The sequence below is a fragment of the Lycorma delicatula genome, chromosome 13, assembly GCF_047948215.1.
Source record: "Lycorma delicatula isolate Av1 chromosome 13, ASM4794821v1, whole genome shotgun sequence".
NCBI lineage: Eukaryota > Metazoa > Arthropoda > Insecta > Hemiptera > Fulgoridae > Lycorma > Lycorma delicatula.
The window spans coordinates 24245775-24270471 of record NC_134467.1 but is presented as its reverse complement, the minus strand read 5'-3'; the positions used below and the strand labels follow the sequence as shown (position 1 = coordinate 24270471).

At 32.6% G+C, this 24697-nt stretch overlaps 1 protein-coding gene across 1 annotated transcript in view; it reads left to right on the top strand.

Annotated features, from left to right (window-relative positions):
* Window positions 1–935: 935 nt before the first annotated feature.
* Window positions 936–24697, top strand: part of LOC142333793 (putative fatty acyl-CoA reductase CG5065) — a 106625-nt gene continuing 82863 nt past the window's right edge. Inside the window, exon 1 of the mRNA XM_075381315.1 lies at window positions 936–1008. Coding sequence (XP_075237430.1) covers window positions 1002–1008 — 7 coding nt within the window. The 5' untranslated portion in view covers window positions 936–1001. The remainder of the gene's footprint in view (window positions 1009–24697) is intronic.

Here is a 24697-nt window from a genome sequence, read left to right as displayed (position 1 = left end):
TTAAAATTATGTCATTGTATGAAAACTGTAAAATCAGATCTACATTTTTTAATACAGAACGTTTTGATTTTTTTTTCACAATTGAATTCTAAATATTGCATAATTAAATCATTAATTCAAAATTTTAATATATATTTCTACTTATAAAAAAAAAATAAAAATAAATAAAATTAATCATAAAGAATTTTATTTTAAATACTGTATCTTTCCGCCGATCTCCGTGGCAGTGGGGTAATAATCTCAACTTTTCATCCGGAGGTCCCGGGTTCGAATCCCGGCCAGGCGTGGCATTTTTCATACGCTACGAAAAATTCCATTTCTATATCCCACGCGCAAGCTTCAATTATACGTGGCGATATCATAAAGAAATAAAAAAATCTTTTCAAGATTATTAATTTTAATTATTTATCTTTGTAAACTTTTATGTGTAAAACGTTGAGGAAATTAATAATTTTAAAAAAAGTTAAAGGATGTTAACGATGAAAGAAATGATGAAAGGAATTTGTTTAATAAGAGAAATGGGATACGACAGCTCAGCATTACGTGGAAAGAACATTATAAGAAAGGTTGTTTGTGTGTGTGTGTGTGTGTTGTATATATCTATCTATCGGTGTATAAAGAGAGAGAGAAATTGATTTCAAGAAAGAGACGGTGAGTAATATAGAAGTATACAAGGCCAGGACGAGTTGTGTTTAAAGAGACCCTTTACAGTAGATCGTATTTGTTGTTCAAGTGTCTTCTTGTTCTGAACACTCTGCTGTTTCCTTACGTGCCGTATTGGTTGTTTTAACTACATATCCATCAATTCTATTTGTAAAATTTTTGTTTTTTCTTTTAATAATATTATTTATTTTTATATAAAATAATTTCGTATTATTTTTTTTTTAATTAATTTTTATTAATTTTATTTTTTTATTACTACTGTTAAATTCATAATTTTATTTTATTGTTTTTTATTTCTAAAGTAGTTAAAAAAATAAAAGACATTACAGGATTACAAAATGAAACGTAAGTAAATTTTACCTTTTTTTTCTTTTTAATTTATAATATTAATTCTGTAAAAAAAAAAGAAATAACAATTTTACTTTTGCGGATATAATTTAATTTTTACAATTTTTTTTTAACATACTGCTTTCGGCTTAAAACCATCATCATTTTTTTTTAACCTCCGGGGCCGCAGTTAAGCATTACTGTACAGAGGATGAGATGAATGATTTGTAGCGTGTGTGAAAAATGCCATGCCTGACCGGGATTCGAACCCGGTCTGTTAATCTATTATTATTTATCCACTAATTTTAAATTTATATACGATTTATTATTTCAAATAAAAATACATTTACTGGATCTAATTACAGTTAATGATTATAAATAAAAATATTTTAACGGGTAGAAAAGAATATTAAACCGGGATTCGAACGGAGAACCTTTTATATATACGAAAGGCTTTGTATTTAAAAATTATTTGCGTATGTTTTTTTTTTTTTATTAAAAAACAACTATGCTTTTTTTTATTTTATATAGTGTAAATTTTTTTTTAAATAAGATTTTTTTCTCTCCCGAATAGTTCACCTAGGAACATGTTAGATCATTTTTTTTTTTTTAGCGGTTTTTTTTTCTTGTGTGTCCAGTACTTCTTCATTCTTTCTCATATCTGTTTCCTTTATTCTTCAGAAATTTCAGTTCTGTTGTTCTTGCGTGTTTGGCATTCTTCTTTTAATATTATTTTTAAAATTTTTCTTTCTTTTATAATTTCTTCAGTTCTTTTTAAGTCTTCTTGGATTTGTATGGACCATTTGCCTTTAGTTTTTGTTTTTTTTTTTTTTTTTTTTTTTTTTTTTGTTGAAAGAAATCAAAAATTTATTTATTGTTATTCATCGTAAATAAGTGGGAGTATAATTCAATTCGTTCTTTTCCTTATCGCGTCTAATAGTTTTTCAATTTCCTGTAATGTTTATTTGGAATTAATTCTTTACCTGATTATTTTGAAACTTAGGACCTTAAAATGTTTCTTATAATTTTGGTTTTTTTTTTTTTTAGATTTTTTTTAATGAACTTTTGTTGTATAATGTTAAGGTTTCTACCGAATAATTTTCTTCCGGCATTACCACAGTTTTATAGTATCGAAATATTGTGTTCCAAGATTGTTTGTTATATATTTTATATTTTCATTAGGTCGAAAACTAATTCCATTTTATTAGTTCTAATTGTTTATCTACAAGATTCCAACTGATCCTCTGAGATATTTGAAAATATCTATTTTCTCTATTTTTTTTTTTTTTTAGGTATACTAAGGAAATTCGGGCACTTTTTATAATTAGTCAAAATTTTTGTTTTCTCAAATGTGACTTTTAGTCCCATTTTAGCAGGTTGGTTTTCTAATCCTTTAATGTGTTGTGCAACTTCTTTCCAGTTTTTGGCTAATAAAAGCTTATATATATATATATTTATTCTAATCGATTTTATATTATTATTCCTTTGAAAAAAATAAAAATATATAAATTATATTTCATATCAACTATAGTAGATTATTTTATTTATTAATTTTTTTTGTCTTCAGTCTTTTGACTGGTTTGATGCAGCTCTCCAAGATTCCCCATCTAGTGCTAGTCGTTTCATTTCAGTATACCCCCTACATCCTATATCCCTAACAATTTGTTTTACATATTCCAAACGTGGCCTGCCTACACAATTTTTCCCTTCTACCTGTCCTTCCAATATTAAAACGACTATTCCAGGATGCCTTAATATGTGGCCTATAAGTCTGTCTCTTCTTTTAACTATATTTTTCCAAATGCTTCTTTCTTCATCTATTTGTCGCAATACCTCTTCATTTGTCATTTTATCCATCCATCTGATTTTTAACATTTTCCTATAGCACCGCATTTCAAAAGCTTCTATTCTTTTCTTGTCAGATACTCCGATCGTCCAAGTTTCACTTCCATATAAAGCGACACTCCAAACATATACTTTCAAAAATATTTTCCTGACATTTAGATTAATTTTTGATGTAAACAAATTATATTTCTGACTGAAGGCGCTTTTCGCTTGTGCTAATCGGCATTTTATATAGCTCCGATATCTGAGAAGAAAAGATATACATTCAATTTATTTATATAAATTTGAATATTGCAAAAGTTGTTTCTCGTATAAAAGTTTTCGATATGCTGGAAAATTAATAAATAAAAATATATTCCGTATGTATTAATAAATTATTACAAGGATAAAAAATAATGGAAATGTTGACATGTTTGCCTGGATAGATCAAGGAAAACTGCGGTAAAACATTTAATGAGAACAACGTCACAAAATAAATAGGTTTTTTATTTTGACATTTTTTTATTTGTAATATATACTAGAATTTTGAATTAATAATGATTTAATTATGCAATATTTAAAGTAAAATTGTGAAGAAAAAAAATATTCTATATAACAAAAATGTAAATCTGATTTTACCATTTTTATAAAATGATATTTTACCTTAAACATTAATACAAAACAAATTTTAATTTTTACAGAAAAAAATTGAGTTCCAGTTGATTCCCCGTGACTAAATAGTGTTTATTTTTCATAAAACTTATTCTGTATTTAGAGTATAATGATAAAAAAAAGATTTGAGCACTTTATTCGATAGCTATCTCGTGTTACATTTTTAACAACTTCATAAAATATCAAAAATTGTAAAAATTTTAAAAAGATTTAAGTCTGGTTTTATGTCCTTTTTTACTTTCTTGTACGAAGTAAAGGAAGTATTGTGATCGCGAAAAATTTTGGTTTTCAGATTTCTACATCCATTTTCATCATCCCTGAATCCATTTTGACTAATTTCAGCGTTAACATCTGTACGTATATATATCGCGTAACTCAAAAACGATTAGCTGAAGGATGTTGAAATTTTGGATTTAGGATGGTTATAACATATATTTGTGTACCTCCCCTTTTGATTGCAATCGACTTCACCAAAATAGCTCAAAATCAAAATAAAAAATTGATTTTTGCCGTTTTTTTAACTGTATAATAAGTCGTAATTGAGAGGTTTTCAACGATATATCATAACTGGTACTTATTTTTATTGGTTCCAGAGTTATAGCTAAATATAAGTTTAATTAATGAAATATTTGGATCTTACAAGGGGAAGACATCGGTTCGAATCAGACTTAATCTCCTTTTTTTTAACTCTTTTTTTTTAATTTAAATATATTGATTTATTAATAATTAACCTGTGATTGTAAACAATTTTTTACAGTAAGTAAATAATTCAATAATAACAATAAAAAAGATAAATAAATAAAAATATCAGAAGTTATTAGTGAAATAAAATTTTATGTATTTTTCATTTTAATTAACCAATTTTTACAGAGGTTATAATAAATCAATATAGTTAAATTTAAAAAAAAAGTTAAAAAAAAATGTATGTGAAGTCGGATCGAACCTATATATCCATGGTAACGGATCCGACACGTCTAGTGAAATGTGTCGGATACACCACAAAACTACTAGAGCGACGTGAAACAAAATTAATATATAAACCAATATAAAATACTGATACAAACACTACAAAAAAAAAAATGTAATGCATGTGGTGTTCACCACAATGCGATTGTGTAACTGTCCACTTTATTAAAGAATTGGAGGATGGTATCTCACTTTCAAATGAAATAAGTTTAAATGAAATGCAGTAAAAATGCGTATATGTAATTTAATAGGCGTACAAGGAAGTCTTGTGGTATCTACTTCAGATTTTATGATATCGCCGTATATAAAATTAATTCTGGTGAACATTAGTGTTATAAAATACGACTAAACTTTGTAAACAATATAATAATTTTTTTATGGATATTTTATCGTCGAAATTTTTACGATTTCATTTGTTTCTACTTTGTCTTTTAGGCCTAGACTTTTATTTATTTTTTTTTTTTTTACGGATCTGTAAAATTATTTATTTTATAATTTTTCACTATTTTACAGTACTTCTTTTTTTACAAATTGTGGAATTTTTTTACGATGTTACAACACTACTTTCGACCGGCGTAACCAGGAAAGTCATACAATATTTTCCCTGCTTTTTATTTATATAATTTTACGCAAAATCAAATTCTCTACAAGTTTTGTTTATAAATTTTACGTGGTTATTACTTATTTAACAAAATTATTTTACGCCAAAACATAAAATATGTTTTGGTACTTACGTATTAACGTTACCGCAGCTACAGCTGCTGTTTAGGTTATGTTGATTTTGTGTACTGATAAATCGTACGTATATCAAAATAACCTTCTTTCTTTCCTGTTTTAGCCTCCGGTAACTACCGTTTAGATAATTCTTCAGAGGATGATATGTATGAGTGTAAATGAAGTGTAGTCTTGTACATTCTCAGTTCGAGCATTCCTGAGATGTGTGGTTAATTGAAAACCCAACCGCCAAAGAACACCGGTATCCACGATCTAGTACTAAAATCCGTATAAAAATAACTGGCTTTACTAGGACTTGAACGCTGGAACTCTCGACTTCCAAATCAGCTGATTTGGGAAGACGCGTTCACCACTAGACCAACCCGGTGGGTTATATCAAAATAACCTAACTAAATATAACTTACGCTCGCTTCGCTCGCAAATCTCTTATAATTATCATTAAATATACATAATATATACAACTTTTATAATCTTAATATTATAGCACCGAAATCCAATTAATGTTAATCCACCGAATCCGATTGTTTTTAAATAAAGCTGTAGCTGCGGTGGCGTTAATACGTAAGTACGTATGTTTTTTTTAGGCGTTAATTTTTTATCTTGTACCTCGAATTTCTCGAAAATACTAAGAATATAGTTTTAGGATCTATTTTCTTTTTCCAATTTATCAGGTCAGATTTCATATAAAACTACTTAATTTACCCTTTAATTTGAGTCCCAAGAATTAGTCTGGGTTAATTTTAATGAAGGCGCAGAAATCAGGGCGAAATCTTTCGCCAATCGATACTCGCAAACGAATCATTTCCTAACTTTTGTATATATGAACGTTTTTTTTATTCTTATCAATAGAAAATGTCCTGAAATTTTTGTTACAAAAAACAAATAATTCACATAAATTTCGTTAGCGTGTATCGATTGGCGAAAAATTTCGTTCAGTGCGAATTGCCTCATCGTGTCGGTAAATCATCTGCCATCTTGTTATCAGAGGTGCATCTTCAAGTAAATCTGGCAAATTATGCTACAAAAATTTGTAGCATAATTACGTTTCCATTGTTTCATACAATGGAAACGTTTTCATTAAAAATAAATTGTTCCGATATTTTGTTGCCTGTAATATGATACTAAATATTTACGTGGAATCTGTACCGGTATCTAGTTTTAACAGATATTTGAGAGGGTATTTTTGACACGAGAAACGTTATTAAAATCACACCGGAACATATGGGTACCAGAAGAGAAATTTGTAGCGTCCTGCCTTAATAACTCCCTAACTATTAATCTCATGCGGTGTCATTTTATAACTTACACAGTCAGCTCACCGATACGACTTTGAGTTTGTGTTACTGGGTAAGCGGATTGACGAGGAGGGGGGCACATCGCAGATCGGCCAAAAGTGGCGCTCTCGCTCATTTCCACTCAGAGTAGCTTACGACTTAGACGTGATAGCGCGGTGATTCGTGTGTTTGTGTGTACAGTTTGTCGAGATATAACGATTTAAGTAATAATAAATGTATTTTTGATAATATTTATGTGTAAAAAAGTATAAAAATTCAATATGTCAGCCTCAGCCCACGCAAAAGCCACCCGGAAATATAAATTACGCACATCATTGAAAAGGGAAAGTTATGGGCCGCACATAGGTACCCCGATGTCCGGTGCCGAGCGAGCGAAACTGTTTCGGAGGGCGCAAACCGGCACGGCGCGCTTAGTGAACGACGGCGACGACGCGAGCAACTCTACCGCTGCTTATTATGCTTTACGTCTCTTCTCATATCACAGACCGTTGTTGAACAAAATTCAAACGGGATATTTTTTAGTAGATTTAAGACTAATTTTCTCCAGTTTCAGGTACACTCTCGATCTAATACGTTACGGTTAATCGGAAATGTTATATCTTAGCAACCGATCATCGGATTTCCAAAATTGAGTCCGGGTATTTGATAGTATAATACAAAGTCACGATGGAACCAAACCAGAACAAAAATTAACTGATATAATCAGAAAAATAGATCGGTCTGCGCTACGTCGAGAATAGTTTGACTCCGAGGAACTTCCATAAACGGTCTTTGTAGAATTTTATACCAGTACGATTAGAGGTATTATCGAATTTAATCCTTTACGGAAACAGGATAAAATGAAACGGCGTATGTTGCCACTAATATTGTGCTTGGGTGTGATAGTTCATAAACTACAAAGGACTAACCCAGATAGAGTTGTCGTAGATCTGAACACTCACATCTTTGCTTACGTAGCACTGAATCGCGTGTGACAATTGGAGAGTTTAGTTATTAATATTTAAATGGATTTTAACACCTGTTTATATATCTTTGTTGTCTTATGTTACCATTCTTGTGATTGGAATTTTTAGTTTTTTAATTTGTTTTCACCGTTCACAAATTACTTTAAAATAAAATTAAATAATACAAAAGACCATCTACTTATTTGATACCAGTTTAAATTTTCACTTAAATATCTTCCCAAATTACAAACTGGCGGCTATGTTTATTTTTCAATCCGTTATATCTTCATAAATATTATTTTCATAAAAATTTATGTTATTTGCTAAAATATTAAGGCTTTTATTTTGAATAAAACGACATCGTATTTTTTTAAATCTGGTAACAAATAGCAGTTATGTCAGAAAATTGATGTTCAAATTTTGTGTCTGTTTTCATGTCCTCCACTTTACGTTCAATTCGATTAAATATTAATTATGTTTATTTATTGTTAATTCTAGGATTGTAAATTAGTACCTAATTAAGTTATAATTTTCACACAATAATATACCTAATAATTATAAAACAAAATTACAACATCAATTTTCTTAATTTGTTTTAAACAGATTTTCCGTTTAAGTTGTTTTTAGTTTTTTTTTCGTGATTGTTAAAAAAAATTATGTAGGTAGAAGAATTTTGTTATTTGGGAAGTACAATTACTAAAGATGGACGAAGCAGGAGCGATATAAAATGCCGAATAGCACAGGCGAAACAAGCCTTCTGTCAGAAATATAATTTGTTTAAATCAAAAATTAATTTTAACGTCAGGAAAAGATTTTTGAAAGTATATGTTTGCAGTGTCGCTTTATATGGAAGTGAAACTTGGACGATCGGAGTATCTGAAAAGAAAAGATTAGAAGCTTAAATGCGGTGCTATACGAGAATGTTAAAAATCAGATGGGTGGAGGAAGTGACAAATGAAGAGGTGTTGCGGCAAATAGATGAAGAAAGAAGCATTTGGAAAAATATAACTAAAAGAAGAGAGAGATTTATAGGCCACATATTAAGGCATCCTGGAATAGTCGCTTTAATATTGGAGGGACAGGTAGAAGGAAAAAATTGTGTAGGCAGGCCACGTTTGGAATATGTAAAACAAATTGTTAGGGATTTAGGATGTAGGGGGTATACCGAAATGAAACGACTAGCACTAGATAGGGAATCTTGAGAGCTGCATCAAACCAGTCAAATGACTGAAGACAAAAAAAAACGTTTTGAGGTATGAGGATTGTGAAAATACCGTTTACTTAAAATGTAGTTTCTTTATTCATATATAGATCTATGTATAAAAGTTTGTGGCTCGAAAATCTCCAAAACTACTAAATCAATTTCATTGAAATTTACATATGCTGTAGTAGCGTATCTGAAGTTGTGCATGTGAAAATTTGTGCAGGCAGGCCACATTTTAAATATGTAAAACAAATTGTTAGGGATTTAGGATGTAGGGGGCATACCGAAATGAAACGACTAGCACTAGATAGGGAATCTTGGAGAGCTGCATCAAACCAGTCAAATGACAGAGAACCCACCGAGTTGGTCTAGTGGTGAACGCGTTTTTGCAAATCAATTGATTTGGAAGTCGAGAGTTACAGCGTTCAAGTCCTAGTAAAGCCAGTTATTTTTACACGGATTTGAATACTAGATCGTGGATACCGGTGTTGTTTGGTGGTTGGGTTTCAATTAACCACACATCTCAGGAACGGTCGAACTGAGAATGTACAAGACTACACTTCATTTACACTCATACATATCATCCTCTGAAGAATTATCTAAAACTGTAGTTACCATAGGCTAAACAGGAAAAAGAAAGAAAGAAGAAGAAAGTCAAATGACAGAAGACAAAAGAAATTTCTTTAACGATTTTAAAAAAGAAAACGTCGTTTTTTTTTCAAAATAAAAGGCTTAATATTTTAGTAAACAACATAAATTTAAAAAAAAAAAATATTTACGGAGATATAACGGTTTTAAAAATAAACATGGCCGGCATTTTGTAATTTGCGAAGGCATTTAATTCCTGATTTTTTGCTAATTTTAACACTTTATTATAAAGACGTTTACCAAATATTAATGTGATTCGTCTATCCGAAATTAAGTTATAAATTATTATGTAAAAATAATAAAATGGTGGACAGTGGGAGAACGAAGGAGAACTTGCTATTTTTCCTAAGGATATATATCCTTAGGACACGCACGTGTCCCACGAAGAAACAGATAAACTTTCAGGACATGTTCTACTGTTTAAAATAATGAAAAAAAAATTCATATAAATATAGTTCTGGCAACGCTTTCTTAACGAGTTATTGCTAGAGAAATATTTGTAGTAATATATTAGTCTAATTTGGTAACCAAACCTATTGAAAGTTATTAAATACTACTTACTGTACTACATTATTCACGGAAGTTCATGCAAGACTTGTCGAAACTATAGCAATTTATTTTGATTATATATATTAACTATTCTGATTACGTTTTTTTTTTTTGGTAATTAGTGTTTTAATTTTCTGATTCGTGTAAACATAAGACTATTTATATGTTGAGTATTTCGCATTAATTTATTTTAATCATAGTAATCTTTGGTGCGTATCACCGGTTAACAATATGTGATTATTTTAATTACACGAAACTTTTTATTCACTTGTATTTTATTATAATATTAATCATTTAATTTGATAGCGGATTTTAATTTTTAAACTAGAGAAAGATTTTTTTATTTGTTCAAAAATTACACATTAACATTTTTTATAAATTTTTTTAACTTTTCTGTTCCTGTAATGTTTATTCAAATGTAAAGTACCTTAATTCAGATTGCTAAAATAAAAGTAAATAAAAAATTGCAATGAAATTTTTCAGTATTTCTTCACTTTTGTTTCTAAGGACCACGATTAACAATCTTTTTTTTTTCTTATCCATTAGCCCAGTTTCTTTCTTAGCCGATTTTCTATCTTCTGTTTTCCATCCCTTGGTTATTATTTTGGATAATTTTTTCCCCTTTCGGAACCCTCAGGCTTTTAATTAATTTTCCTGTTTTACATCTTGTTACCACATATATGCCTAATTTAATATCGGCGGGCGATAACGGTAGCAACGATATACAGTATACGGACGCGCTCGTACAAGCATCACTCCCACCATAGCGGCGCTGCAGCCCCATCACTCTCAGCCTGCTATAAAAGAGCGTGCACGAGAGTGAATTTTCAATTCCTTTATACAGGCTGATTCAAAGAAACGGGAAATTTTAAAAATTAAATAACGTTAATGAAAAATTTTTTTTATAAAATTATTTTTATTTCATGTAATTCTACAAATGTTGCCATTTTAGGATACATACATTTTAGTTTATTTTGTAAAGATGACATCTTGCAGGTGATCTCCTCTTCTACGTAAACACTCACGAAGTCTCTTCGTTAAATTGTTCATGGTTTGACGTAACATCTCAACTGGAATTTCCGCAATTGCTTCTCGGATCTTTGCCTTCAGTTGTTCCGTTGTAGCAGGTCTACTGCGGAACGCTTTGCTTTTAAGGTGACCCCGCAAAAAGTAATCGCAAGCTGAGAGATCAGGCGATCTGGGAGGCCATCTAATGTCACCGTTTCGTGAAATGACACGTTGTCCAAACAATTGGCGTACAGCTGCCATCGATATTCGTGCCGTATGTGACGTTGCTCCGTCTTGTTGAAACCAGGCTGTGTTAAGAATCGGTGGAAATCTCTTTTGTTGTTCCACAACAAAGGTTTCAAGCACGGCTACGTAACGATCCGACGTCACTGTAATCGCAAGACCGTGTCATCCTCAAAAAAATAAGGGCCTATAACACCGTAAGATGACATAGCATACCACACGGTCACTTTCGGGCTGTGCAACGGACGCAGGTGTAGCTGCTTAGGATTTTCTTGTGCCCGGTATCTGAAATTTTGCTCGTTAACAATTCCACTGGGGTGGAAATGCGCTTCGTCTGACATCCACGGTTCGTGAACAAACTCTTCGTTATCGTTTATCTTCTGAAGCATTACATTACAGAATTGTGCTCGCACAACTGCATCGTTCGGTTTCAGTTCCTGGACGATCTGCAACTTGTATGGATGGTATTGCAAGTCCTTCGTTAACATTCTTCGAACACTTGAACTATGCAATTGTAAAGATGCTGAAAGACGACGGAGTGACCGACGTGGACTTCGTGTGACAGCATATTGTAAAGCTTGAACATTCTGTGGTGTACGGACGGTTCGCTCACGGCCTGGAGGTTTCTTTTTCATTGCCAACCCGTTTTCTTGAAAATTAGATATTCGTGTTTTAATTGCACGGGCTGATGGAACACGGTCGTGCCGTCCCAGATTAAAATGACGGCGAAATTCTCTACGCGCTCCGTCCACACTGTCATTGTTTTTGTAAAACGCTTTGATAGCAAATGCACGTTGCGCACCACTCCAAGGATCCATGACAACTAAATGGCATGTTAGGTTAGAGAGGCTGGCGCCACTTATTAAGTGGTACCAATCGCCCACGGCTACCAACACAACTTTCAAAATTTCCCGTTTCTTTGAATCACTCTGTACTTACAATTAATTAAATTAAATTAAATCAGCAATAGCGACTCCCTCCGGAGAAGGGGGCGCATTGGCTCCCTCCAAACAATTAGTGCTCCGTTGTGGCGTATTCCTGCTAGCCTATGAAGCGTTAACACCGAAAGGACTTCAGTGGACGGTCTGAAGGGGAGTTACGTCGGGAGGACTGGTTTTAAATGTCTAGCCTCCCGAGGTCGGTCCCTAAAATGGGATCGAGAACGCTGGTACAAACGGATATGGAATGCTAATAAATCCGTCCATAAAATATTATAAAACTTAAAACTTAGACCCGTCATTATAAAAATAAACCCGCCCGATTACAGAATCATACAGCAGCAAGGGACACTGTCCAGGCTCTGCGATTCGAAGGGAGAATTTGTGAAATTCCTGCCACTTTTGCGTTCCATTCTATGAATTTTCAATTCATCGTCGACCACCATTTGGAAAGACCAAGAAGAAGATGGAAGAAGACAGAAGTTCCCTTTTTATTTAAAGAGATGGAGAATCCCATTTATGGACGCCTAAGCAGTGTCGGGCTCGCTAAAAGGTGCCGCAAGATGTTATTAATATGCGTAGTAAACCTGCGCACTACCGACTAAACCTCTACTCCTGGCTACCACTCTTCCTGGAACCGCTGACGAAGCATTCCTTCTGGAACGGGGGGTTTTACACGCCCACTCACACACTCATACGTCATAGTGCAATCGCAACATAATAGGAAAATCAACAGAAACATATCAAGTCACAGCAAACAGGATACGTCATCATACATCAAGATACAGAAAACGGATTCAATGAAAAAAGTCACACAATATATACAAATACAAAATAAGAAAAACTCAAAAAACAAGTCTCACAACAATATAAACATAGAAAATAAATCAGCAGGAACATACAAAAAGAAACGCCTGAAAAGAGACATTCATTAATATTAGACGATCAGTACAACAACACAACACTAAAAATGTAAGATCGGTTAGCAAAAAAAAATGTGCACCCGAACAGCAAAATAGAATGTAGAAGATACAAAATACTACATACTACAATAAGATCCCAAGAAAAAGGGAATTAGCTCAAGATCAGAAAGACGTAATATACATCAAAAGCAAAATACTCAAGTAAAAAAAAAATTACATCATATCAGTACAGCAAACTTTCATCGTAAACTAACCAGGGACATATACCCCCTTATACTAACTACATGCGGACCCCATCAGATACGGGAGCAGAGTGCGCGGCCTCTTCACGTCAAGGCGACCCCCACATGTACGGGGGACCCCCTAGTCGCTTATTCGCGAACCTGTCCGCCCCCGCATTCTCCGACGCCGCCTACTGTTTCGTTACTCCTCACATGCTTGGAGGTCTCTCATCATGATTTTCACATACGTATTGATCGCCTTCCAGTTTTCTTTATTTTCTATCATTCACCACTTTTCTGTCTAGTACGTCAAGTAGGTCTGTCCTAGGTCCTTCGTACCTCGGACAGTGGAAGAACACGTGGTATGGCGTTTCCTCCTTGCATACCGGGCAGTTCTGTTCATCGTCGAGGCCGTACTTATGAAGGTATGCTCTGTATTCCCCATGGCTCGCCATAAAATGGGTAAGGCAGTAATCCAGCGAGCCATGAGCTTTCCCTCACCAGCGCCTTACGTCTCTCACCAGGCGGTATGACCATCTGCCTTTTGTACTGCCGTCCCACTGTTCTTGCCACTTGTTCTCCATTTTCTCCGTCAGTGTACGCGTCCATCATCTTCTGTCTGCAGAAGAGAGAGCCCCAAGTTCACGTAATTTTATCCGTATTTCGATTACCAGAGAAGTTCCGTGGCCGGCTCAACGTGGGACCTACCGGCGGATGGCAACATCCCCGCCGGAGCAGCAGGCCTGGCCGGCCCTTCGATGGAGCCGCTGGACGCAGACGTTACATTCCCGCTCCAGCTGCAGCTCGCCGGGCACAGCAGCAAAAGCCGGCCCGGCGTGGGAACGCTCGGGGAGAATCGCGCCGGTGGAAGACGACCTATGCCGACCCGACACTGCGGGGCTCTGGAGGCCACCACTGCCACGCTGTAGTGGGGACCCAACTGCCGCTGAGGGAAAGCCCGGTCGGCCCGGTCTCTTAACTCCTTTTATCATTATGCTTTGTGTGTCTTCTGGACGGGACATATCTTCCAACCCGATAAAAATTGCAATAGGGCTTCTTTTTATTGGAAGAGCTAAAATCTTTCGCTAGCTGTAACTGAAAAACAAAGCGTTTTCAGAATTATGTTATATGAACTTTTTTTTTATTATTTTCACCAGTAGATCGTATCGGGAAAGTTTCTTCGTTACTTTTTAAGACATTCTGTATCTATTTTACATTGATTGGTTTTTATTTTACTTTCAAAAAATTGGTTTTATTGTCTTTGAAAAATCCTTTTGATTATTTTTTCAAAATGCATTTTTATTTATTTTTTTTTTTTTGTGCATGATCTCGCCGTATAAGCTTGTAATAGCTGGTGTGTGGGAGATGGAAATTACATTTTTTAGCGTTTTAAAAATGCCATGCCTGACCGGGATTAGAACCCTGGACCTATTAGTCCGTAAAATGTGTTTTTTTTTTATAGATTTGAAGAAGACGGCAATGATATGCCGATTTAGTGGTAGGTAAGCACCGAAATACCGAAGCAAAGATTTTATAGCAAGGAATCTTCGTACATTTTTCATGATATTCTTACTGTGCATTTTCATTGCAGAACTCATAAACAAAAATAATATTTACATATCTATTCTTCATTGGAAAATTAATAAGGTACTAGGAGACCCGCCAATGCTCGCTATTGCTAGATTTGAGTATATATATATATATAGATTAAATGAACACAATTGAAAGTTTGATAAAACATTAAAAAACTGAAGATTACGGAATTAAACAAAATTTTACCTTTCATTTTATAAAAATTCGAATGTACATAAATCCAATTTTTTAAAACAGCACTACCTATCGGATTTAATTGCAACTACTCTCTAAACGCAGTAATCTGTGGAAAATAACTTTTTTACGAAAAGCAATATTGCTAAAAAATCATCACAATTAATACTGAACATTAAGAAACTTGCAAAACATTACGGAACTTCACAAAATTTAACCTTTCACTTTATAAAAATCAGAATGTAAATAAATCCAATCTTCAAAACAGCACTACCTATCGGATTTAATTCAAACTACTCTCTAAACACAGTAGTCGGTTCAAAATACCCCTAACTTTATTTCTACTGCTCAGATCGAGGATTTCAATAGCTTTACACCTTCTCCGGACAACGCGGACCATTTTGCAAAAACCCACGAGTAAATCGGTCCAGTAGTTTTTTAGCCTATAGCGGACACACATACGAATATTGCCTTTTTTATATATAAAAGAAGAAATTCTGTTTATATATTTGTTTCTTTCGTAAATATATCGACACCGGTACCATCTAGCGAGTATATAGATTTTGCAAAAATATTTATTTTCACATAACTAATATATATGTGCTGAATATGAGCAAAACCGGTTCATAAATACAATTTTTTCTAAATATCTCAACTCCAGCGCTACCTAGCGGGTCCATTTTTCGTAAAAAAATATTTCTTTTCACGTAACTAATATATATATATTTTGTATATGAGCCAAATCGGTCCTTAAATATAATTTTTCGAATTATCTCCACTCCAGCGCCATCTTGCGGGTCCAAACTAATCTAGAAACCTTTGCGGGCGTGCGTACAACCCAACAAAGTTTTATTGCAATCAGACGAATGGTATAGGAATGCATACGGGACATATAAATAAACATTCATTTTTATATACGGGTACATATGTATCTCGCAAAACTCATAAACGATTAGCGGTAGGATGTTGAAATTTTAGATTTAGGAATATTTTAACATCTAGTTGTACAACTCCCTTTTTGATTGCAATCGACTGAACCAAAAGTGTCCAAAAAAACCCAAAATCAAAAAAAAAAATTGGATTTTGGACTTTTTCTTAAATGCAGTAATAAGCTCTCATTGAAAGCTTTTCTACGATGTATCATTATTTTTTTTTTTTGTCTTCAGTCATTTGACTGGTTTGATGCAGCTCTCCAAGATTCCCTATCTAGTGCTAGTCGTTTCATTTCAGTATACCCTCTACATCCTACATCCCCAACAATTTGTTTTACATACTCCAAACGTGGCCTGCCTACACAATTTTTCCCTTCTACCTGTCCTTCCAATATTAAAGCGACTATTCCAGGATGCCTTAGTATGTGGCCTATAAGTCTGTCTCTTCTTTTAACTATATTTTTCCAAATGCTTCTTTCTTCATCTATTTGCCGCAATACCTCTTCATTTGTCACTTTATCCACCCATCTGATTTTTAACATTCTCCTATAGCACCGCATTTCAAAAGCTTCTAATCTTTTCTTCTCAGATACTCCGATCGTCCAAGTTTCACTTCCATATAAAGCGATACTCCAAACATACACTTTCAAAAACCTTTGCCTGACATTTAAATTAATTTTTGATGTAAACAAATTATATTTCTTACTGAAGGCTCGTTTAGCTTGTGCTATTCGGCATTTTATATCGCTCCTGCTTCGTCCATCTTTAGTAATTTTACTTCCCAAATAACAAAATTCTTCTACCTCCATAATCTTTTCTCCTCCTATTTTCACATTCAGCGGTCCATCTTTGTTATTTCTACTACATTTCATTACTTTTGTTTTATTCTTGTTTATTTTCATGCGATAGTTCTTGCGTAGGACTTCATCTATGCCGTTCATTTGTTTCTTCTAAATCCTTTTTACTCTCGGCTAGAATTACTATATCATCAGTAATTACGATGTATCATAAGTGGTACTTATTTTTATCGGTTCCTGAGTTATAGCCAAATGAAATTTTAATTAATCATATATTTGGATCTTAGCGAAGGCACATCGGTTTGAATCTGACTTCACCTCCATTTTTTTTAACTTTTTTTTAATTTAAATATATTTATTAACAATTTATTAATCTCTCATTGTAAAAAAAAATTTACATTGAATATAATTCAATAATAAAAAAATAAAAACATGAAAACCATCAGCAGTTTTTAATGAAATAAAATTTTATGTACTTTTGAAAATGTGTAAATGTAAAAATGTAATTGGCTTTCAAGAAATTTATGTGTTGTCCACATCAAATCTTTTTTATTTATTAATTCGATTTTTATTAATAATTATTATTAATAAAATTAATTTAGCTTCAAACTTAATTGACAATTTTATAAATATTATGGGATGTTGTTTTAAGAGAGAGAGAAAAGTTTTTCGAAATCGGGTAAGTGGTTAAATGAGAAAAATTATTATAAAGAAAATTTAGTTTACAGATAAACTTGCATGCCTACTTGAAACATAAATAATATCCGTTCATTATTTAAGATTTACATATATATATATATATATATATATTGTACTGAAACAGTGGTCGGTTTTATATGAGTTGAAGTAAAATCGATTCTGTTTTGTCTGTTGTTATGTTGTAAAATAGCTGTATAATGTTATACCTATTAATTTAAAAATATGTCCTTCTAGAAGGACAATGATTTGTCTAAATTTAGGTTATTAGTTATATTTTAATATATGATATTTGCTTATTAAAAGGAGTTAGTTAATAAATTAATGGAGATGTGAGCTGAAATTGCATGTTTATATATATATATATATTTTTACTCGTACATAAACGCTTAATCATTATCCTATAAATGTAATTGCTAATAGTAAATTACATTTATCATTTAAGAAAATTTTTTAATTGAATTTAATTCTGTTTAATTTTATATTATTTTTATAAACTAATTACTGTAATTTAAGATTCTGTTTCTTTCTGTGTTTCTTTTTTACCAGTATTGTGCTAAGAAAGATTATACTAATTTAAAAAAAAGACCGGCTCTTCGTTTCCGACGCCCTCACTCATTTCGTAATCAGAAACGCGGTGATTTTCAGAGTTCTACACACTACATAAGTTCAATTAACGAATAGATCCACACATAAGCATCAATTTTCAACTCGTACACCGCTATGAATCATTGTATAAGCGGGTATGAAAAATACAACAATACAAAATCAACACAATCTTAATTCTTCGACCTTAAATTAAGCGTAATTCAACCAATCTTCATAAAATTTTCACATGCACAACTTCAGATACACTACTACATCAAATGTAAATTTCAAAGAAATTGATGTAGTAGTTTTGGAGATTTTCGAGCCACAAACTTTTAACCATAGATCTATATATGAATAAGGAAACTACATTTTAAGTGAATGGTATTTTCATAGTCCCCATATCTCAAAACGTAAAGAGAATTATTTTTCACCTCCGCCCCCCCCCCCCCATACCACTATGCGACGTTATGTAATACCGTACTTTTCTTCGAAAAGTCGTTAAAAGAACAATTAATTTATCAAAAACTAATTTATTAATATTACAAACAAAATAGGTAACAACTATTATATATAAATATATATATATATTTTTTTTTTCCTGATATAGGAATTTGAACCCAGAATTATGTATAAAAAATTAAGATGCTAATTCTAGCATTTTACCACGGAAATTAAATACAATAAAATTTGACAATGGTTGTATAATTTTCCTAGATTTTATCTTGATAACTTTTAGGTAGATTTAATAACAAATCTACCTATTGTAATGAGTTCCATAATTCGACTACCGGAAAATTTCCACATATCTTCGCGTTTCAAATCCCCCAGACCTCAAAACCACCGTCAGTTCAAAATTATATATATATATATATATATATATATATATATATATTTGTTGTTGACACGATAACTGCCGTAATTTTGCGTCAATCACTTTCAAATTGATACATTAAGTTCGTTTAAAAAAATATCGCTATAACTTTCTTATTAAGTAAAATATCGAATTCATTTCAAGTTCCTACTATTCTTTGGATAAGAGCCAAAAACCTATTTAGGTAAAGGTTTTATATATCAGAAACATTATCCCCGGGGGGGGGGGGGTTGGAAAAAATGGGATTTCAAAGACAAAAATTCATACCTCCCTTAATAGGCACAGTATCGAATCGGTTTAAGGTGGACGTTAGTCCTCTAAACATTACCTAAAACTTTTGTCTGAAACAATTTTTGATATGACCAACCCTTACGACAAGGGATGACCAAAATGTTGGTGGAATTGTAAGAAGATTGAGCTTGTCGTATGCTAAACATGTTTTTACATGTAATCATTGTCGTATTGAGTAAATTTGAAGTTTTTTTAACTTTAAGGTGGAAATCTTTTTTATCCCCTACTTAGCACCAATGAAATCTACCTCTCCGCCTTCCGGCGTGCCGAAAGGGATTTTTCTATTTCAAAAATGCCATATTTGTTTTAAATATTAATCAATTAATTATCAGATATTTAGAGTAGATTTGAAAAAAGATTAAAAGCTAACTAAAAAAAAAAATTTGGGTTCAGATTGATCCTCCGTGACAAATGATGTTTTTGCCACAAAAAAAGTCTATGCAATATTTAAAGTATAATTCAGACAAAAATATTTTGGTACAAAGTTTTAAGTTTTAGTTGACTTCTCGATTAAATGATGTTATTACATCAAAACTTTATTTATAACCACCAGACCCGTCGCGGCTTCGCCCGCGCTATATGGTTTTTTTCATTTCCGGTCGCGGTTTGGAAATGTTTAGCAGATCAGGGTTTTCTTTACACAATCATCCCGTCTAGTCAGGGAAGTCTGATTCCTGAACCCTTCTGTATTTATTAAATTCATGTGTGTCGACCAATATTGTTTTTCATTTTATAATGAATTTTGAAAAGTATAGTTAAAAGAACAGACAAATTTATAAGCCACATATTAGAGCACCCTGGAATAGTTGCTTTAATATTGCAGGGACAGGTAGAAGGAAAAAATTGTGTACGCAGGCAACGTTTAGAATATGTAAAACAAATTGTTAGGGATGTATGATGAACGGGGTATACCGAAATGAAACGAATAGCACTAGAAAGGGAATCTTGGAGAGCTGCATCAAACCAGTCAAATGACCGAAGACAAAAAAAAAAGATATATCATTGAAAAGCTCTCAATGAGGTCTTATTACTGCAGTTATGAAAAAGTCCAAAATCCAGTTTTTTTGGATTTTGAGCTTTTTCTGGGTATTTTTGGTCAAGTCGATTGCAATCAAAAGGGGAGGTGTACAACTATTTCTTACAACAGTTCTAAATCTAAAATTTCAACATTCTACGGCTAATCATTTTTGAGTTATACGAGAGACATACGTACGTACAGACGTCACTCCGAAACTAGTCAAAATGGATTCAGGGATGGTTAAAATGGATATTTCCGTTGAAATCTGAAAATCGAATTTTTTTCGCGATCACAATACTTCCTTTACTTCGTACAAGGAAGTAAAAAATACTTTTTGATTTAATTTTATACGAAGTATTTTATCTATTAAGTTGGTAGTTTTACTTATATCAGTATCAGTGGGTGGAAGTGATGTTGTAGTATTCCTGCTATCCCATAAGACGCTAGAACCGAAAGGACTTCAGCGGACGGACTGAAAGGGAATAAATTCGGGAGCACTAGGCTCAAAAGCTTAGTCTCCCACGGTCAGACCTAGTAAATAATTTCCACGCCGGTTCATACGGATAGAAACCCAAATCACAAAGTCCATAAATAAAACGTAAAAATTATAACTGTCACTATATAACCCATGAAACACGCCCGATTATAGAATGATACAAGAGCAAGGGATATTGTCCAGGCTCTACGATCTGTGGGAAGAAATATTGAATCTCCCTCCCATTCGTGCGTTCCGTTCTTAAAGGTGTTTCGATGACTAATACATTTTCTCTATACATTATGAAATTTTATTTTCTGTAGTTATATATGTGTTTTTATTGATGGATTTTTACTTTTTATTTATCGTAATATTTGATTAATTTTAGGGTTTATTTTATTTAATTATTTTTTATTATCGATATAATAACTTAATTATATAAATTAAAGAAATATGACGTCATTTTGCATATAATTATAATCTTGTTCATTGTATGAGGTTGTAAAGTTAAATTACAAAAAAAAATATCTTAGACCAATGATCGACACTTTCTCTTTGGTGACAGTATTAACTCTTCTTTATGTGAACGCTCATATTTCATCTTTAGAATTATAGATTGCTATATGATATTTCTTTTTTAATTATATATATAATACTTATCAACATCTTTATATAACATTTAATTGGTTTTTGTTATATATATATCATAACCAAACGATTGTAAAAGGATTGATATGATACAAAAAATATAATTAAAAAAATTGTATAACCCAATTTTTAATAATTAAGCATTCTGTACAATAAAATAATAACATAAGGAACGAAATCGTTTCCTTATACAAATAAATTTAACTAGTGGCCCCTTGCTGTCTCTCAGCGTTATTACAAAGTTATGTTACATATTTCAAAAAATCTACTAAAAACGTAGTAGATCCGTACCTAGGAGAGATCTCATGGGCTATACGACCATCACTACGTATAAATATCCACTAAATATATGTGTCCATGTTCGGTTATTAGATAACCAGATAAATTTATATATAACCCACCGGGTTGGTCTAGTGGTGAACGCGTCTTCCCAAATCAACTGATTTGGAAGTGGAGAGTTTCAGCGTTCAAGTCCTAGTAAAGTCAGTTATTTTTACACGGATTTGAATACTAGATCGTGGATATCGGTGTTCTTTGGTGGTTGGGTTTCAATTAACCCCACACATATGAGGAATGGTCAAACTGAGACTGTATAAGACTACACTTGATATACATTCATACATATCATCCTCATTCATCCTCCGAAGTATTGTCTGAAAGGTAATTACCGGAGGGTACACAGGAAAAAGAAAGAAAGAAGATAAATTTTATATATATATATATATATATATATATATATATATATACATAGAAATTTATGTAATAAATAAATTTAAAAGTATAAATATAATGTAACAAAACTTAACCTACGGCTGCTACTTTACGTTCGCTTGCTAATCTTGATTAGCGAGCGTAGGTTAATTTTGGTGGGTCTAAATATATATATATATATCTATATATATTTATATATATTATATATATATATATATGTCATGTTTAGTGTTGTCTCCTTCAAAGTAGTTGCCCTCTGATTGCACATACTTATTCCAGCGCTTCTGCCATTGATGGTAACATTTCTGGAACTCATCTTCTGTAATATCCTCCTAGACCCTCGTCACAGCTTTTTGGACATCTTGTGTTGTTTGAAAATGGTGGCCTTTGACCGCCATTTTGACTCTTGGAAATAGAAAAAAGACGTACGGAGCGATATCTGGTGAATAAGAGGCTGTGGTAGTACTGAAATTTGTTTTGAGGTTAAACATTTCTGTACTGACAGAGCAGTATGGGATGGCGCATTATCGTGATGCAGAATCCAATTATCAGCAATGTTGGTACGGACACGAACTCGTTTACGAAGTCTTTTTAAAATTTCTTTGTAGTAATATCGGTTAACTGTTTGTCCATGAGGCACCCGCTCTTTATGAACTACTCCCTTGGAATGGAAGCAGCACACAAGCGTGCATTTCCCTTTTGACTTTGACATGCGAGCTTTTTTTTGGTCTGGGTGATCCCTTTGAGCACCGTTGCGAACTTTGGCGTTTTGTCTCTGGATCGTATTGAAAAAACCAACCTTCATTACCAGTGATAACACGGCTTAACAAATCTGGATTGATTTCCCTTTGCTCTAACGGATCGGCTGCCACATTTTTCCGTGTTTCTCGCTGTTGTGTGAGATTTTTGGGGACCTGTTTTGCACAAATCTTTCTCGTACCAAGATCTTCAGTTAATATTAGACGAACCGTTTCTCGATCGATGTTGAGTTCTTCTGCAATCATTTTCACGGATAATCTTCGATCAGATCGTACGATTTCACTCACCCTGGTCAAGTTGACATCTGTCCGTTAGGTTGATGGTCGTCCACTGCGGTCTTCATCTTCAACATTCGTTCTGCCTTCACTAAAAATTTTATGCCACCGAAAAACTTAAGCTCTTGACATAACCTCCTCTCCAAAAGCCTTCTGAAGCTTACCGTAAGTTGTCGTCGCGTTTTCACCCGATTTAACGCAAAAAGAAATGGCGTACCGTTGCGCAATATTTTGCGCAAATCCACCGAACATGGACAGATATTTATTGGATATTTATACTATCCAGTACTATTTATAGTTGTACTATTTACTGGATAGTTATAGTGGTACTCGTATTATCCATGAGACCCCCTAGGAAGTTTACCTTTTACCTACAAAATTGAAAAACCTATTTTCACCACTTTTGTACGGACGCCATTTTCTCCAGTCGCATATAAACCAGTTATATTTACCCTAACCTACAATCCCACGTACTTTTGTAAACTACTAATTTTCTAGAAAACATTTCCCTATTGACTGAACTACTACTCGTACAGTAAACTACGATTAATCAGAGAATAAATAAAACAAATTTTAAATTAACTTTTTTATGTATTTTTTATTGGTAGATAAAACGAATTATAAAAAAATTACATTTTTCTTTCATTTATTGTTGAGAATTATTTTAGTATTGAAATGCAATGTATTTTATTTATCTAAATAAATAGATGAAAATTATAATTCTATTCTTTTTTTTTCATTTATCTATGATACTTTTCTCATAGATAAATAAAAAATTATTAATTTATTACTTTTATTAACAGTCAAGTTATTTTTAGCATGCCGGCCTCTATGGCGCGAATTGTATCATCACGGCCCTTTCATCCTGAGGTCCTGGGTTCGAGGTCTCAGGTTTAGGCATGACATCTTCTCACGTTTAAAAATTGCCATTTTATTTCGTCCTATGAAGCAATACCTAACGGTGGTCATTGAAGCTAAAAAAAAATCTGATTTTGGCATCACATGATTTCCTTATATACCTTTTAAATTATATATACACTTTTTTTTTTTAAATTGGAAATTACAAAAAATTATATTTGATTAATAATTTCTGATATTTTTGTTATTATTATTTTTGAATTATTATTTATCGTAAAAAAAATTTTACAATTAAAGGTTATTAATTATTAATAAATCAATATACTTAAATTAAAAAAAAAGGAGATGAAGTCTGATTCGAACCGATGTGCCTTTCCCTTATAAGGTACAAATATTTCATTAATTAAAATTTCGTTTGGCTATAATTCTAGAATCAATGAAAATAAGTACCATTAATGATATATCGTTGAAAATCTCTCAATGAGAGCTTACTCGTATTACTGCAATTTATAAAAAGTTCAAAATCCAAATATTTTGTATATTGAGATTTTTTTGGATACTTTTGGTTCAGTCGATTGCATCAAAAAGGAAGGTGCACAACTAGATGTTACAACGGTCCTGAATCCAAAATTTCAACACGGCTAATCGTTTTTGAGTTATGAGAGATGAATACGTACGTCACGCCGAAACTGGTCAAATAGAATTCAGGGATGGTCAAAATGAATATTTCCGTTGAAATCTGAAAACCGAAACTTTCGCGATTACAATACTTCCTTTACTTTACACAAGAAAATAAAAATGACAAGATGAATATGAAGAGGAATAAAATGTTAAAATCAAAGAAAGAA